Source organism: Aythya fuligula, chromosome 20 (genome assembly GCF_009819795.1).
Source record: "Aythya fuligula isolate bAytFul2 chromosome 20, bAytFul2.pri, whole genome shotgun sequence".
In the NCBI taxonomy this organism is placed as follows: domain Eukaryota; kingdom Metazoa; phylum Chordata; class Aves; order Anseriformes; family Anatidae; genus Aythya; species Aythya fuligula.
The window spans coordinates 7938988-7956355 of NC_045578.1; the positions used below are offsets into that span (position 1 = coordinate 7938988).

General features: G+C 32.8%; 2 protein-coding genes across 4 annotated transcripts; one reads left to right on the top strand and one right to left on the bottom strand.

Annotated features, from left to right (window-relative positions):
• Window positions 1-72: 72 nt before the first annotated feature.
• ASPA (aspartoacylase) lies at window positions 73-9436 on the bottom strand. 3 transcript variants are annotated; one of them, XM_032200777.1, is made up of 7 exons: window positions 9366-9436; window positions 7433-7695; window positions 4816-5011; window positions 3708-3801; window positions 2801-2908; window positions 1753-1862; window positions 73-1202 (listed from the first exon to the last, which is right to left on the bottom strand). In XM_032200777.1, the coding sequence occupies exons 2-7, from the start codon at window positions 7669-7671 to the stop codon at window positions 990-992; spliced, it is 960 nt and encodes a 319-aa protein (XP_032056668.1). In that variant the 5' UTR covers window positions 7672-7695; window positions 9366-9436; the 3' UTR covers window positions 73-989. The 3 variants fall into 3 exon arrangements, with proteins under 3 accessions (XP_032056668.1, XP_032056670.1, XP_032056669.1); XM_032200779.1 differs by lacking the exon at window positions 9366-9436 and adding an exon at window positions 8901-9029; XM_032200778.1 differs by lacking the exon at window positions 9366-9436 and adding an exon at window positions 7793-7870.
• Window positions 9437-11643: 2207 nt separating this feature from the next.
• SPATA22 (spermatogenesis associated 22) lies at window positions 11644-16487 on the top strand. The gene is made up of 8 exons (XM_032201167.1): window positions 11644-11698; window positions 12061-12141; window positions 12870-12924; window positions 13062-13157; window positions 13941-14295; window positions 14618-14747; window positions 15601-15698; window positions 16092-16487. Exons 1-8 carry the CDS (start codon window positions 11656-11658, stop codon window positions 16281-16283), a joined length of 1050 nt encoding a protein of 349 aa, XP_032057058.1. The 5' UTR covers window positions 11644-11655; the 3' UTR covers window positions 16284-16487.
• The last annotated feature ends 881 nt before the right edge of the window (window positions 16488-17368 follow it).

The following is a 17368-nucleotide window of genomic DNA, read 5'->3' on the forward strand; positions in this document are numbered from 1 at the left end:
TTCTGTACTTTTTATACAATATTTATTTCAATATAAAGAAATAAAATGTACTTCAATAAACATCTCATTCTGTCCTGTATTTTTATTTTATTTCTGTAAAGTTACACAAAAGTAGCTAAAAAAGTTTTTGGCTTAGTAGTGAATAAGGAGGACATCTCTTTTTGAAGTATATACTTTAGGGGTTATGTTGGTAATGAATCAGTTAGTAAACAGCTAATTATTGTGTGCTTTCAGAATTTATGTAAAGTTCTTAAAGTTTTTTCTGTCTCTGATTATTGTCAAATACATTTAAAACATCTGTAAAAAGTTAATTAAATCCTCATCTTCTTCTCTTTTTCAGCTAGTATGACAGGCTTTCTTTCTACAAATACAGAATAAGTCAGTCTTGAAATTCTGATAAGTCTCTCCATACAGATTTCTTCTTAATTTCCATTCTGAGATAGTCAGGTATGATTAGTGCATTGTTCTTCAACACAGCCTGCATAATTGCCTAAATCCTGCCTTGTTTTTTGAAACCTTTCAGGGCACAACAGTTGATGCAAACTTTATTTGGAAATGTTACAAGCAGGAGGTGGAGACAGTAAGTTAAAAAAAGTTAAAATAAAATTGCTGTATTTTCTTCTTTATCATGTAGTTTGGGGGGGTTAACTTTTACTTTCTATGTAATTCTGGATAGATGCTTTATAGCTACTCATCAATATATCTTGTATATTGTAATATATAACATATATAATTATTTTATATAGAATAAACTATCAAACTTCATAAAAATATGATTTGTATCTATAGTAATCTATTAGAACAAGTAAATAGTAGCCATAATTAGCATTATGACATTATCTTTGATCTTAAAAGTTCTCAACAATGTTAATTAAATTACAATTTAAAGTTAGATTCTGTATATATTTAGTCTGTGAATAACAACTGAATGGCACTGAATTTCACAGAGAAGAAATCCACTATTTGTAAGGATAACTTGTAAAAAGTTTTCAAGAAGTATTCTGGTCTAAAACTGAGGACCTGATATGTTTTGCAGTGAGTTCCGTTTTGATTGTTTTTACAAAAGCTTGTTTCTTTTCATAATACGCAGCTTCATTAATAAATGTTGGATAGACTGTACAGTCCCCATTATATGCGATTACTTCTCCATCAAGAGTTAAAAATAGAGGATCACCATTGTTCAGTGGCTGCCAATCTTGATCCTTAGAGAAAGAAAATAAATAGAATATATTTACATGAACATTTAAAAAGAAAATTAAAGTGAATTCTAAATTTATGCTCAATAATTATATTCCCTACAGTTGATGGCAAAAGCTTCTAAAAGAATTCCTTTTAATTACATAATATTGGGTTTCTGGCCCTCATTTTCAGGTTTGTGTTGAAATAACTTACTGGTAAAGGTGAACTAAAAGGAAACCATGTATGCTCACAATTGATTGAAAAAGACCCTCACTTTAGAATTAAAAATTAAGATTCACATTTTAAAATATAAGCTATCCTATTGTCATGCTCTTTTCAGTTTTAGGTTCAAAAATGATTTTAGATTCACTTATCTACAAATCAGTTACTGAAATGTTGTATGACCTTAGTGATAGAACTTACTATAGGGAAGATCTAAAGTATTCAGTAAACCCAGTGGCAATATTCTCATTTTAAATATTTTATTTACTATTAAAAATATACTATAATGTAGCAGGAGCTACACAGGAATACTTATAAAATGTTGTAAATGGACACTGCTATAAAATTTACCTGCAGTTTAGGGTGAATAATAGCAATAACTTCACCATTTTTATTCCTGGGATAATCTACTTTCTCCATTATTTTATAAACCTCAATTGTACATGGTGGAAATTCTTTTCCTAGAAAGAATAAATGTGGTTTAATGTCAAAATGAACAACGGACTGTTAAAAAGAACAATGCATTACTTATTCTCTGTAGAATGGCTTAAATTATTAGCTTGTACATTGTTAAGGTTTGCACACCAGTGATTAGCTCATACATCAAAAGCATGTCTAGTTCCAGGTCTTTCTTCCCCTAGAATCCAAGTTACAGAAAGATAATTCTGTTGTGTATTGTTGCATACATAGCCCTGATCTAATCAGTGGTGCTGAAACGTGGGATTTCACTATATACTTAAAAATACTTATTTTGTAGATGAAGAAATTGCTGAAAGGCCTATATTGTTGCATAACACAGAATGGTGTCAGTGCTGTTTAATCTTTACTATTCCAGCACAATAATGTAGATTCTGACATACACAACTAAATTCTTTTCCTTCTACTTCCAAATATAGCCTACTGACAAATGTACTCCAAAAGAATTTTCAACACCTATTTTTGTCAGTATGTTTTACATAGTGTACACAAGTGTACACAGGTAATAACAAGAATCTTACAGGATTTCTTGACTGTAATTTGAGATAATGCACAGAAAATGTGTAAATTAAACATCTCCTTAATTTATGTACACAGTGTTCTCAATGAACATACTGCTACACAAATACTTAGGTACTATTTCAGATTCTTAAAGCAACTTTAAGATCAAGTACACATACTGAATCTTTTCTAATGGGAAATATCCTCAAAGCTACCCAAAGGTGCTATAGAGAATACTTTGGACCTTCTCCTGATGTTGCAGTTAGGTCATCTAGACAACACCTGCTCTGTATCCCCTTCAATTTTACTTGTTTAAATGTGAAGTGTTGTAGCTCAACCTATTTTATTTTTTGAAAAGCTACTCTTGAAATAGTCCACTGACATGACACAGGGGGGTTTATTCTTTCATTACTTACTCTACCTTCATTAAAAAGTTGAACAAAATCAAGGCCATGTTTGACAATCTTCCTCATTTTGTCCAAAGTATCGGCTCTAACAACACCTTGTGGCTGGGGACCCACCTCCACACCTGTTTACAGATCAGGGAGATTATTAATATAGCCATAATATATCACAGACTACAAAGGAAAAATACATGTCTGGTTGGGTCTGTGTTTTATGTTTAAGACAAACTTTAAACTATACAGTTACGTGATTTTGGATGGCAAGCAGGAAATTTAGCTCCTGAGTAAGGATCAGTTCAAAGAACCATATGTGCATTTTTGAGTGTGCTCCTCAGGTAAGGGAAATGGTCACTACATATGTTCATTTCTCTTACTCTTTTTTAAAATTATCTTTCCATGATGCATTTTGGAGAACTCAGTGTTTAGTATGACAGGCAAAATAACATTTTTGTTTGTTTGTTTGTTTTTTCCCCTTTTGTTACGATTTTGATTCCATAAATGAAAAAGTTAACAACTTCCATGCAGAAAATAATTTTCACCTTCCTTTATTACATCATCTTTTTTTTCCCTTCTTGGCTAGGGCCCAATGTTTCAGGCAAGGCTTATTTAGAGGAATTAAATATTTCTCTTCTGAAGCTGTTACTTCTTTCTTATCCTCATATATTATAAATATTTTCTGAAAACAGTGGGTTAACTAAGTTTATAAATTTCCATCTGGTTTCTGTATTTTGTAAGCCAAGTAAAAATCAGTGCACTTCAGAAGAGAAAATCATAAACATTTGATTTGGTAAAATACATTGTCAAATAAATAGCTACTGGTGATCAGAGCACACTGTATAATGTAACAAAATGAACTGATCAGGAAACAGACATTTTTATATAATTTCTTGTAGGTTAAAAATGGTATTTATTTTTCATATTTACCAACAGGATGTTTTGCTACAGATCGGGTTGTTGCATATTTCAAGTTAGGATGTTCAATCAGCAAAACAGGACAGCATTCTGGAGCCAAAGCATTCTGTGGAGATTGTTTAAAAATGTCTTTGTTATGCAAATATTTTAAAATGTTGTGCCACAAAAGACTACTGATGCAGAAGTGATTTACACAATGTGTTCAATATGTTGCCTTTATTTCACAGTGCTCAAAGAAGTAGGACATCTTTAGAAAACATACAAAGCTGTATTTGTTGGTCTTCTTTCCATTAACTCATGCCAGGCATGGTCCACTGAACTTTGCTGTCTCCTAATATAACTGAACACAGTGCTGGCCTTAAATTGCTAACAGGAAGAAAAATCTACGCATCAGTGTTGCAGAATTTATAAGCAAAATACTTTAAAGCAGATTTCTAAGCAAATCTTGTAGATTTAAATTAGATCAAATCAAATGTTAAAATATGCCTTACTTGTAAGGTAAATAATAATAATAATAATCTAAGTGCACATCATTGGCCTAACCTTTATTTCTTCACTCATTTTCTAGGTCACCAATAGCATCAACCAGATTACTTAAACAGCACTTCTGCAAACCTCACTTCACTGATATTTTTCAGCCCCAGAAATAGCAGAATCAAATAGGTTTCAAAAGCATATTAATATTCCTGTAAGTAGCGACAAGGGGAACATTACTTGTTACCTGGTTCCATTAGTTTTTCCATGTCTTTATTTCATAAAATTAATGTTTAACTATTTAGTATGTGTGACCCAAATTTATTTAAATTGCTGAGAGATCAGTGTGGCATCAGATTAAATTACATTTATTTTCACAGATTTTGTTCTAAGCATTACTCTCTGTGCATCAGTCTTACTAGAACTCATTTTAATACATGAAGATTATGAATGAGGTCAAATCTGAATTACCTGATATTATAATAAAATTATTAATTATCTCTGATTTTAAAAATCAGGAATGATTAAATATTTTAAACAGTTTTGCAAAATAAAAAATAGAATATTTAAAGAAACTAAGAAATAGTATATAGTAATACATTACAAACAATAATCTATTTTAATAGTTCATTTAAATTAGTTTTACCTTGATATAATGAAACATTTGAATTGTAAAGTCATCCCTGGAGTTTTCAAGAATAAGGGTACCACCCATGTTAGAAGTGGTGTTGTGAAGGTCAAAAATAAGGTCATAGGCATCATCACTACCTTTTGGACCAAATATATGATTGATTTCCTGAGCCCTTCTCACTTCATATGGAATATCTTCCACCACTGTCCTGCTGTTAATATTAGTACAAAAAAATTAGTAAACTCATTCCATGGCTTTACAGTCAACAAAATATGTATATCCTTTTCTTTTCACTTTAATTCCATAATTGGCTGGAGTTGAAATCACCTATTTAAGTGCCTTACATAAAATATGGTGTTTGTGCTTGAAGGAAAAATGATTGTTATTGAAAAACAGATCTTACTATTACTATCTCATGCAGATTTTTTAAATCTGATTTTAGCTATAGACTACTTACTTCTCTCTTATTTCTTTACATTGACTTCTAGTCCATACCTCCATTTACCTCCATGCAGAAAACTAACCCCAAATTTATCAAAAACTTAAGCCACTTCCAAGACTGGATCCAGCTTCTACTGAAGATGGTATTTGGACATTGCTTTGTGCCCTTTTGTCATGGACCTCAGTTACAAAGTCTTTCATAACCTGATTTCATGTATTCTTGTGTTCAGATCAGATTTTATTACAGCCTGTTGTTTTGAGTACTCTTGGCCTTCAAAGCTCATAGAAGATTTTGCTACCTCAAACCTGTTCTTCTAAAGTTTTAATACATTTAGTCTCAGGTGGCTGTATCAGTAGTAGACTTAAAAAATGGTCTTAGCCTAAGGAATGGTCTTAGATATTTGCTTCCTGTCTTTATAGGGGAAGTATAGGAAACTGATACACGATGCCAAGTTACCTTCCTTACTTAAACAGTGTAAAAAGCTGCTGCAGTTTAGACTTGTTCTGCATATTCAGCAGATTTGGTATTCTTTACAGGCTTGGGATGCTACCCAAGTACAATACAGAAACACCTAGTATCTTTTGTGCTAAATTCAGGTTTTTTTTTTTCTCAGTACAGCTCAAGCTTTGTAAGGTTTCGATTTTGTAAGAAATACTGGTATTAAGTTGCATAAAGAAAGGTTTGTTAAAAACTGGCAAAACACCTTGCTAACTGCACAGATATTTAAACATCAGAAGAGGTTGCTAAGGAAAATTATGGGGCCAGCTCTGCTGAAGTAAAAGAAATGGCAAGGAAATCTATTACGAATGGTGATGTGAACTTGATCTACTGGTGGGATGTGATGTGGGTAAGAATTCTTACTTGAGCCTCTCAAGCTCCTTATTTTTACAATTCCGTATATCACAGAATCTATCATTGTATTCTCTAGTTCTGACTTTGAAATTTGGGGTTCCTTCACATAAAACTGTTAAATACTTCTTGTCAAAGCCAATAGGACTCCCACCGTTCCTTTCAGTAGTATCAGGATTTTCCCTCCCCTGATTTTGTAAAATCATTTGCAGTCTTGAAGGGTCTGCACTTAAAGTGATTAGGTAAAAATCATTCAAATATATTCACTACTATTGTAAAAGGACAGAGTAATAGGATATACAAAGGAATGTTATTTTTAAAAATGATGACAACCTGGAGGTGTTTTAATCTTTTTTTTTTTTCAACTGTCCTATGTTCAAAACAACTTTTTTTTTTTTTTTTCTCATGTTTGTCCTAAGTAAGCAATTAAAAGAATGGCCTTAACATTTCTGTGTAATTTTTTAAAATCTAATTTAATAACCAGCAGTAAAATTGTTAAATGACACCAGGTGAAAAAGCATGCAGGCTAAGAATAACCTGATTACAAAATAAACATGATACATTTTTCTTTCAGTGATATTCATTTTCACCACTAAGACCTTTCTGATACATAATTACGTGTTCAGCATGCAACTATACCAAACATTAAAAGTGTTTGGTTCATATGACAAGGTACACCTCTGGAATAGATGTCTCGAAAGCAGAAAAACATAAAATCCCATTAAAAATATGAAATCAATTACTACTGTACAGTAATTATAGATTGTACTTCTCCAATATAAAGAGACAGATTATTGAATTTTTGTTGATCTTTTTGCCATTGATTTCTTTATTTCTTACACCTTATTTCAAGTTTTATTTTTTTATTATATGTAACTGAAATTAAATTGTATCCCAATTTATATGCCATTTTTTCAGATACGGGGGTCTCCATTTAGATTGTTTCATGTTTTCACATATCCTATATTACTACAAGTATAATTGTACTCAGAAGAGCTCCAGAGCTTCATTGCACTAGAAGACATGAGAAATAATGACTTCACAACTCAGAAAAGCAATACTTAAGTTTACACAAACACAGCTAATCTCATACTAATTTAAAATGCTATGTTTAAGACTATGTGTTGGTTTGAGACTCATTCTATTAGCGACAAATCTAAAATGAAACTGCTAACACACAATTTGTTCTTTTTGGGTTAAAGGTCAATAATTTAAGTTATGTGACTGCACAGTTAAAATAGTAGTGGAACTTGTGTTTACAGTTTAATCTGGAAAAGAAGCACCTTACAATTTTTTAAAAAAAGAGAAAATTAAAACAACAGAAAGCATGACTATTCTTACCCAAGATTATCAGGGTCAAAAACACGGTTCAGGTCACAGTCAATGTATCTAGTACACTTCTTCACAGCTCTTGGGTTGGTAAGAAATGGTTTCACTTCCATTCCTGTTCTTTGAATTTCAGCTCCATTCTCTTGCCAGTGCTTGACCAAAAATATCCCTGATAATTCATTACCATGAGTTCCTCCAAAGATAGCAACCCTTCTGACTGGAGGTTTATGAACAACAGAACAGGAAGTCATGCTTTTCAGCAGCTATAAGAATTGCTGAAAGCAAAACAGAAAATAAGGGTAAAGTAAAGCTTGTGTCACCAAGAAAAAAAAAAAAATATATATATATTTTTTAATAGGAAATTATTTATGCCTGTTTAGGTCAGACATGAACGAAGCAAATTAACATTTCTCTACCAGTTTCAGATTCCTGTTGTGAGGCGGGGAGTTGCTCATCGGACTCTCCTCCCTCTCAAGGATCCCTCCCCTTCATTTACCATATTTAGTAATACCTCCAAGGCTGGTAATGGTACAGTTAGATAGTTCAAAAGTTAACTTTTTCCCGGCTAGCTCTATTAATATGTGATATATAGGTAAATAATGTGCTATGAAAGTATGAAGAAACTTTTTTAATGCATACTTTGAGAATGTACTTAAACATCTAATATTTTTGCATTGCAAGCTATGGGTAACAAGTATATTCATGTGTGTTTTACATTACATAAACATTACAGTATATAGAGCAGAATGATTTAAAGAACAGAATGATTTAAAATGAGAAAAAAATAGTAAAATATGAATCATATCTTGGCTCTAGATCAATACATAATGCTGAAACATCAAGTACTTTCATCTAAAAAAACAAGAACAGCTGAGTTCCTCAAAGCATGTTGTTGCTTGTATGACCTTTTTTGTTTTATAATATCTGAAGAACAATGATCAGAATGAACACTATCTGAAATTAAAGTGCAATATACCCATAAGTCACCTAGTATTCCTGGCTCTAGTTGTGTCTTGGGATCTGCTAACACAGACCTCTATGACATTGAAACAACTTGGTGAAGACCCCTTCTAACATCTGCAACCTCTTATTAAAAAAGGAAATTGATACAGACCACAGATGGACAATAGTTTTCTCCCCCCAAAAAAACTTAGGCAACAACTTCTTCCACTTCCAAAAGCATTCAGGTAGGATTTCTGAAAGGAAACTTCAGCTAAACATTTAGAGAACGGATCTTGATAACAATAAACAAGGTCTTACTGCTGTAAATGACAATTATTCACAACTAGTGTCCAGCACACAATATAGATATAAAAATGTTAAATTGTAAGGGAATATAAAGTGTTTATCAAACTATTCTATTTTATTAAGAATATACTCCAGTAACTGACAGAGTATTTGGCTAGTATCTGTGAGAGGTTTTATAACCCAGGTTGATAGATTATATGTCTATGAAAATAAAGCTAAACATAGGACTTACCTAGACAAGTTCTGTCAGTCATACACTTCCTAAGAATGTTATTCTCTACATTGCAGCTTATGTCTACAGATTTGCTGAACCTTATAGCAAGTTAATATAGATAGACTGCTTACTTTGTCGCTGTATGACTGTTGTAAGCTGTCAGCTATTTAATCACAGTAAGTAATTTATTAAGCAAAGCAGTAAAGCTCTATTTTACAGCACTGGACAGTCTGTACTGTCCTTTGACCTTGGTCTCTAGCAAAGGCGCCAAAATGGCTATTTACATGCTGCTTGAAAAAAAGACTCGTGCTCTGAATCTTGGTTTGTTGAATTTAAACACCACCGCAGTTTGAAGAGTAAAGAGCAAAATTCAGATATGCAGTGCTAGTACACATACTTTATCTTTCATTGCTGATGGTGCTGAAATGGTTATAATTCCTTGCAAAATGTTGAATGAAATACGGAGATCATTTGTGCACTTACCTCACTTAACATGCAAGAAGTTTGTTTCCTAAGAGCTTTCTTAGGACAGATACAGTGCATTTCCAAATGAGGTTAGGAACTAAAGCCATGGAAGCTTCTTTTATACCCTTAGAGCAAGTTAACTTCCAAAGAGTTTTTAACTCCTGGTCTCCCAGGACATTACAAACACCCATGAATATGTGGCATAAATGTAGACAATTGAAATGTTTTCAATTTTCTTATTTCCTTTTTTCCTATGCTTTGCCAATACTTGCATGTTGACAATTATGTAGGAACATACTTGGTTTATTAAAAATTCAATATTGTTTTTATGTACTGCTTTTTTTCAACAAGAGTTTTGACTTAGTTTATGACTAAGGAGTGGGGGAAGTAAGTTATTAATGACAACACTACATTTGCTAGTAATCCCTCCTTTTCCACTGAGGTGACCTGATCTAAAACTCAAGAGCACTCTGAAGCTAGCAATTTGAAACAGAATCTGCTTTGATCTGAAAGCTAAGATTTAACACGGGAGCCTGACAGAAATTACACCGTTGCAAACAGCTGTGTTAAAAACCCAGCATGAAGAATGGAGATAGCTTTATTTGTAGCCGTGCTTGTGTTCACCATTTGTGGATATTCAGCTTGTGCCCAGGGTTCTGTGAGCCCCAAACACGTGGGTTGGTACCCGAGGGCAAAGATACCTAATTAAATCCTAGAAACACCAATTTATTGTTCCTATATTGGTATTGAACGGGGATGAGTCCCCAGCCCCGCCGGTGCCCCAGGGCGCTCAGTAGCGGCCTCTCATGACCACCGGCGCCGGCAGCGGCAGGCGCAAGGAATCGGCTCCTTCCCGCCCTTTTGCCACCTCGCGCCTCAGCGAGGGCGTGACGGTTTGGTCCGTTACTTTTGGCGGGCTTCACCTCAGCCCCAGCCCTCAGCCCCCTGGCCAGTCGCTTCTGTTGGTCTGTGAGGGGTGCTGCTCTTGTGTGAAATTCTGAGGCGGCTTATCTCGGTATCTCCCCTTACCTATCTTTACTTTTACTTTTTTTTTTTCTTTAACTCGGGGCCTTGGCTTGCTCATCTTCAGGAGAAGACAAAAAGCAAAGCAAGATAATCTAAGATCTTACACAACACAAAAACTGTCTTCAAAAGCTGAAATTCCAGGTTTATGGGATTTTATTTGACAAGTGTATTATTTACTGATTGTCATTAAGCTTTATAGAGCTACCAATGCATTTTAAATATAAATTAGGTAACAGCAATAAAGCGGAAGCTGCTGCAATGTTATGTGTAGTTAGTGTGTATTACAGAATTAAAGAGTAAATTGATTCAGCTGTGGTAGATACTTGGGCTTAATTCTTACCAAGGTATGTAACAGCTGCATGCAGTTAACTGCCAAAACAACAAAATAAATATAAAGGCAATGGTTTATGTTATTTATGCATAAGTATGTGGTATTATTCATGTGCTGCTAAACATGATACAAATCAGTAGCTAACTGAGAGAATAGCAACAAATGATACACAATAGTATTTGTAGTAATCTCAATGCATACTATAATTTATGGATATTTCCTATAAAAATACTTTAATCAGCAAACAAATATAGTAAACTATCTGTATTTAATATGCTAATTTAATATGCTAATTTATATCTTTTGGTCATAATCTTTTAAAGAATCTTTGATAGTAATGGTTTTTGATGTGTGGAATATTTTCTCTGAGGAATTTGAGGAAAGACTTTAAATCTGTACAATACAGTACAGAAAAGGTTTTTTTTTTAATGCATGACAAAAACCTACATAGTATCTCACATGTAGTTAAATCATGAGGTGTTTTTTTTCAAAGCAATATACCTTGTCTTCATGTTTTGCAAACAATGCTTAAGTATTTATTTTTATTAGTATTGTATCTAACTGAATTAAAAAATGTTCTTTATTTTTGAATGTATATTTACTTTTAAAATCAAAAATGAATTCAGTATTTTTTATGGCATGCAAGTAACAGAGAATATAATTTTTTGTGCAAGAATGTAATAATTTGGGTCATTAATCTGCAAAGACTAATTGCATGGTATTTGTGTACCTGTGAATCTTCTAAATCTGGTTCAAATTCTCACACAATATAGACTTCTCTAAAGTAATGTGTATAACAGAGTTATACCAAGAATTAAGATGAACCGCTATAAAGTAACATAAAATTTGAACATGTTTACGATATGAATTAGTTTACTTTTTCCATTTACCTTTCATACAGCAAATTTGAAGTAATCAATACAGTGTTGCCTATTAAAATACAGTACAGAAATGAAAAGGAGTTTATCTGACACTTCAACTCGCACCACAGCAGGTACTATTCATTCTATTGTGCTTTACAGTTTATGTGTTTTTATGCTTATACCCTAGAACACCGTTTCCCGAGTAGACTTGTTTGAATTTCTATGTTATTACAGCACAGTGCAAAATTTTGGAGTAATGGGATTAGTCACTAAGCGAAATGTTTAACTCACAGACTGATTTGCAGGATTGAGTTCTAGAGATACAAATTCTGTGAAGCAACGTCTCGTCTATGTTATGTGTTTATGAAGTATAATTCCTATGGATGATGTAAAATAAAAGAATTGTTGGATAATTACTATTTACATAATTTAAGTATAGATTGTGTATCCTTTTGCTGTTGGTATAACATTATTATGTGAATTTTAATTTTAGGTTGTCTGCCTGTACCGCTGTTCAATCAGAAAAAAAGAAATAGACAGCCCCTCACTTCAAATCCACTTAAAAATGAGACAGGTACCAGTTCTGTGACTTGTACTTATGACTTATCTCCTACATCATTGTAAATAAGATACGTATAATTTTAACGGCTCTAAATCCAATTAAATGTTAACTTTGTTATTATTATTATTAAACTAGATATTGTATTTATAAAGATCTATATGCATCCTTTATATTTATTTCTGAAAAGTTCATTATGTAAAAAATGTCCTCCAGGAAGTTCCTTTCTCCTCTGTACAATTGAGCTTTTTTACTTTGTGCCTAGAGGGAGGTCAACTCTTTGTGTGTTAGAGAATGAAGTAGCACTGGCATTTAAATAGAGTCTCTTGAAACTCTGACCTTTTGTTTTCAGTTTATTTCAATCAAAATTCAAGCCTTGTGTTACAAGAAGAAACATAAGATGGCTGTCTTGTAACTGAGAACTTTTTTTCAAATTGTCCTTAGAAAGGACTATGCAGAATTCAATCTGTTATTATTTTCATTATGCTTTGCTTGAAATAAAAATCTCTGTGCTTATAAGAAATGTCTAATGTTTATAAGTTAAGCATTATCTAGAAAAGCAACTTGTCAGAAGTTGCCTTATAATTATAGATACCAAAGGATCACACCGCACCCCCCTTTTTTTTCCTCCTGAGCAAGACTATGTGTGGAACGTAAGGCAGATAAAGAGTAAGAGGCCTAAGCAGACTTTTAGATCTTTTCAGTTTGTACATATATTCAATCCTTTGTCTTTTGATAATTAGGCTGGGGAACTGCGAACCCAGGAGGAGCTGAACTACAGAAAGCAGTGAACGATGGGTATGTAAAACTAGATTATTTGTTATTTACTGATTTTATTTGAGTACTATCTATTAGTTTCACAACCTATGAGCCATGTGCATGTCTTAAAATAAAGCTGCTACTCTGTTACTGATATTTTAACTTATCTTTTAAAGCCGAGGAGAACATGAGATGGCTCTTTCCCTTATGAAACCACCAAATGCATCAAATTCTAATGTAGCAAATGCTGGCAAAAACTTGAATGCCTACAGGTTAGTTAAGTCTTTAATTTTTACTACGATTATCCAAAATAATTTTTATTCTGGTGTGATACAACTTGCATTATTCCATATTCTAATAGCATTTAGAGCGACCCTTTTAATTCTAAGGTCATCACCATAGGCCTAAACAATTACGTTCTGCTTATGAGCCAAAAACAACTGAAATGGAGTATCTTTCCAGTGCACCTAATGAGGCCTAATATATAGCCTTTTTATTTTTTTATCATAATGGTTTCACATTGACAAAGTACTCAAGTATGTATCTAAATCTCTGGGTTTAATTGGTTTTCACACGAATAATTGTATGAGGAAAGGGGATCAACTTAGCACCAGGAGAGAACTTCAGAAGGAGAATTCTAGGAATCATTTATCAAGAGACAATCGATAGTTTCTATCAGTGTACATTAAGGCAATTATATATAGAAACATTCAATCAGAACTTATGAGTTATGAGACTTACAGAAAATTGTAAATCTTAGGTCAGGAAAGATCCCTCTGTAGGACAATTTATTTCCCAGCTTGGGACTGCAATTTTTCAGTCATATTAAATTCGTATTTCAGTCACATTGAATTCAGTGGGATTTAAACAAGTATGTAATCACTGTTCTGTATATGGATAAATTTAAATATATGTTCAAATATTTATTGAGTCTAAATATTTAACAGATTTAAAACTGAAACAATACACAGATTGTTTTTATATACTGTAATTACGTATCTGAGTATTCAGAATAGATATTCTGATACTGAATTGTGTCTTATGTTACACTTCAGGGCAGAAGAGAAGACTCCCAGTACTAAAGTTTGGAACAGAAATGAGTATACTCCTCTAAGTAACAGAACAGATTTAATATCTGATAGTGGAACTATTCGAAAGTTTGAGAACCCTTCAAATACTTTGAAAACTGTTCAGCAGCAAAAAAACAAAGATAATTATAATTCACCTCAGGATATCAAAACAAGAGCAACTAACCAAACATATGCACGTACAGGACAATGGCCAGTGAAAGCTAACACTGTACCAAGAAGTCTGCAGGATCATGGTCTGGCATATAAATTTAACTGCAACAGTCAGCAAAGTAACATGAATGAAAAACAATTTGATTGTGTTCCAGAAGACAAAATTCAGGTAAATTTCTGGAGAGAGTTAACAGAAAGAAACAATGAAGAAAACTGTAAAGAAAAAGAAAGTTGAGGAAAGATGAGGCTTTCATTGGTCCTAGCAGCCTTAATAAACCCTTAAGTTTATAAAAATTTGAAACCAAGATTTTAATATTGTAATAGCCTTCAGTCCTCAGCATGATCATACAGATTGGAAGGGGTTATTTGTATAGTCTGAACAAATACTGTAATGTAAATATCGGATATATAACAATATTACATAAACATCTATCTGCCTTTAAAATTCTGTAAGTGTGTATCTAACTTGAGTTTTCTTCTTCCTCTGAAAGGAAGTTTCATCATCTGAATTAAAACCTAAAGAAGAAAGGAATTCTTTGCGAATCATATCTACAGTCATTGAAAGTATGAAGCACTGGAGTCGATATGCTTACAAAACCGCACTATTATTTGAAGTTTTAGGTAGGTGTTATAGGTTGTGCTACAACCAATAATAATGATAGGACAACAGCCAAGAGAAACTGTGTTATTAACTGTTAAGGAACAATAGCTGAAATAATTAAAAATACAAAATACTAGCGCTATTTAATTTTCCTGCTGGGAGATCTACTCAGCTATCAAAGGTGATTGAAATAGGAGCAAAAATATTAAAATAGTCATCCATCAACATTTAAGCTCTTTCTACCCTGTTCGTTTGCTTTCCTTGTTACGATACATTCTATAAATTTTCTTATTTAAAAAGAACCTTCTGTAGAGGGGTACAGATTTACAATAATATTTAATTAGGGAATAAATTCAAGCCTGGAGTGCTTCTAAATGAAGATGACTTTTAGTGTGTTTCACTTTGCGTTTTAAGTGACGTTATCTGAGAAATGAACATGACAAAAGATGAAAACTGGCTAAACTGTTTAAATCAAGATGAATAAAAATACACAATGTAATGGCATGTCAGAAACTATAATTTTGACAAGGCTACAAATATATGTAATGCTTAAAGTTGATTTGTAAATGAGGATCAATAAAACAGAGAATTTAGTTTTGCTCTAATTAACAGGAGAATAACCCATTTACTTTGACAGTTGTGAAAATGGCATTTTATCACTCAGTTTAGACAGACTTCATACACAATTTTACTGTAAAGCCCGTAACTTGTATAGGAACTTCCAGTGTTGTCAGCACGAATTGTGATAGGATGCTGATGCTGATTTATGTATCTTTGTGCTTTTGTGTAAGAAATGTTGTCGTGATAATTTTGCACCTTATTTAGTACTGCTGTGATGTTTACATCATAGTTTGTCATTGCTATATGTTGTAGGCACACTTGATTCTGCAGTCACATCTGGAGCATACGGAGCAAAGAATTTTCTTTTGAGAGATGGAAAGGAGAGTCTGCCTTGTGTTTTTTATGAAATTGTAAGTATTCCCACTCCTACATACAACCCAGACACCACTACCTACAATCCCTTTTAAGAAGTTAATAATATACCATTCCAATGAAACAGAAAATTACTGTGTAAAAGGAAGGCTAGATGTTTATACCTTATTGTTTCCAAACTGTTGTAGAGCAATATCGCAACCACTGTTTAGGCATCCTCAGACTTCTGTTTCACCAAAAATACTGATGATGCAGTGATGCAGCTGGGACTTTCAGTTCAAATCCTAAATATTTGATAATAGCAAAAAAGCTGTTATAAATTCCTTCTGTGTTTGATATAGTCATCAGAAATCCACTAACAATCAAACATTTTGAAAGTTTTCATGTTAGAAAGGTGATATAATTTTTTGTTTATTATGCTTTTGATGAAGGACCGTGAGCTCCCAAGACTAATTAGAGGTCGAGTGCACAGATGCATGGGAAACTATGACACAAAAAGGAATATTTTCAAGTGCGTCTCTGTAAGACCAGCAACTATTCCAGAACAAAACACTTTCCAAGAATTTGTTAAAATTGCAGACGTTGAGATGACAGCATATGTAAAAACAATGAATGAAATTTAAAACAGTCAAAATGGTTGTCTGAAACCCATTTTCATTCCTTACTACCAAAAAGGCTGGACATCCTAAAGCATTTATCCAAACTAATACAGAAAAAGTCATTAAACAATTGCAAATATTACTATGCTATGTTATCCAACAAATGTTAATGACAATATTTTGTTTCCACTACTACTTTTAATAGTTCATATTTTCTAATTATCTGTGCAGGTTTTGTTATGTAGCTGATTAGATTTTACTGGAAAAATTCTGAATTAAAATGTTGAAGTTGCTTATATGTACATAGTTTATTTGTATGAACTGTTCCTGCTTAACTAGGATGAGTCAAGTTCTATTTTTCTGGAAAGAAATGGACTGTTTAATCAATTTCAAAAAAAAAAAAAAAAAAAAAAAAACCCTCACTATCCATGGATCTTTTTCACTGCAAAAATCACAAGGAATACCCCATTCATAGCTCTTTTGTCTGTTATTCCTAGTGGATTCAGATCATTAAAAGCAGAACAGGTTGATTAGTGACCAGTCAGTGAAGAAAACACTTAACAGTAGAACTATCTTTGACACATGAGAAGGCGAAATGAGGCAGAATCACAGGATATAGCTACATATTTTAGGTATTTGTATGGTTTCCATTCTTATGTTATCAGATTATATTTTTCTTTAAAAACTATGAATCATTACAACACCTGTATAAAATAGCAACATACCTTGAAGCTGTAGGGACATTGTTCAAGGACACATAGGAAGTTGGAGAGAAATAACTACTTAAACACAGAACTTCCTTTCCTTTGCCATAGGAACATCATCTGAGGGACTGTGTATATGTTTATGTGTCTTAGCCTTCAGACATTGACTTTCATAGATTATTCCTGCTGTTTCTGTTCCTTTTTTCTCCTTACTTCAATAGCTTTGTACCAAATCTGTTGGGAATTATTTTTTTTGTGTGTGGTTTGTTTGTGTGTTTGTTGTTTGTTTTATTTATTTATTTTAAAAATAAGATATCAAAATACTGAACAGTGTGATTTTTTTTTTATTATTATACAGTGTTGGCAATTGGAAATTTCACATTTAAAATAATTGAAATATTGTAT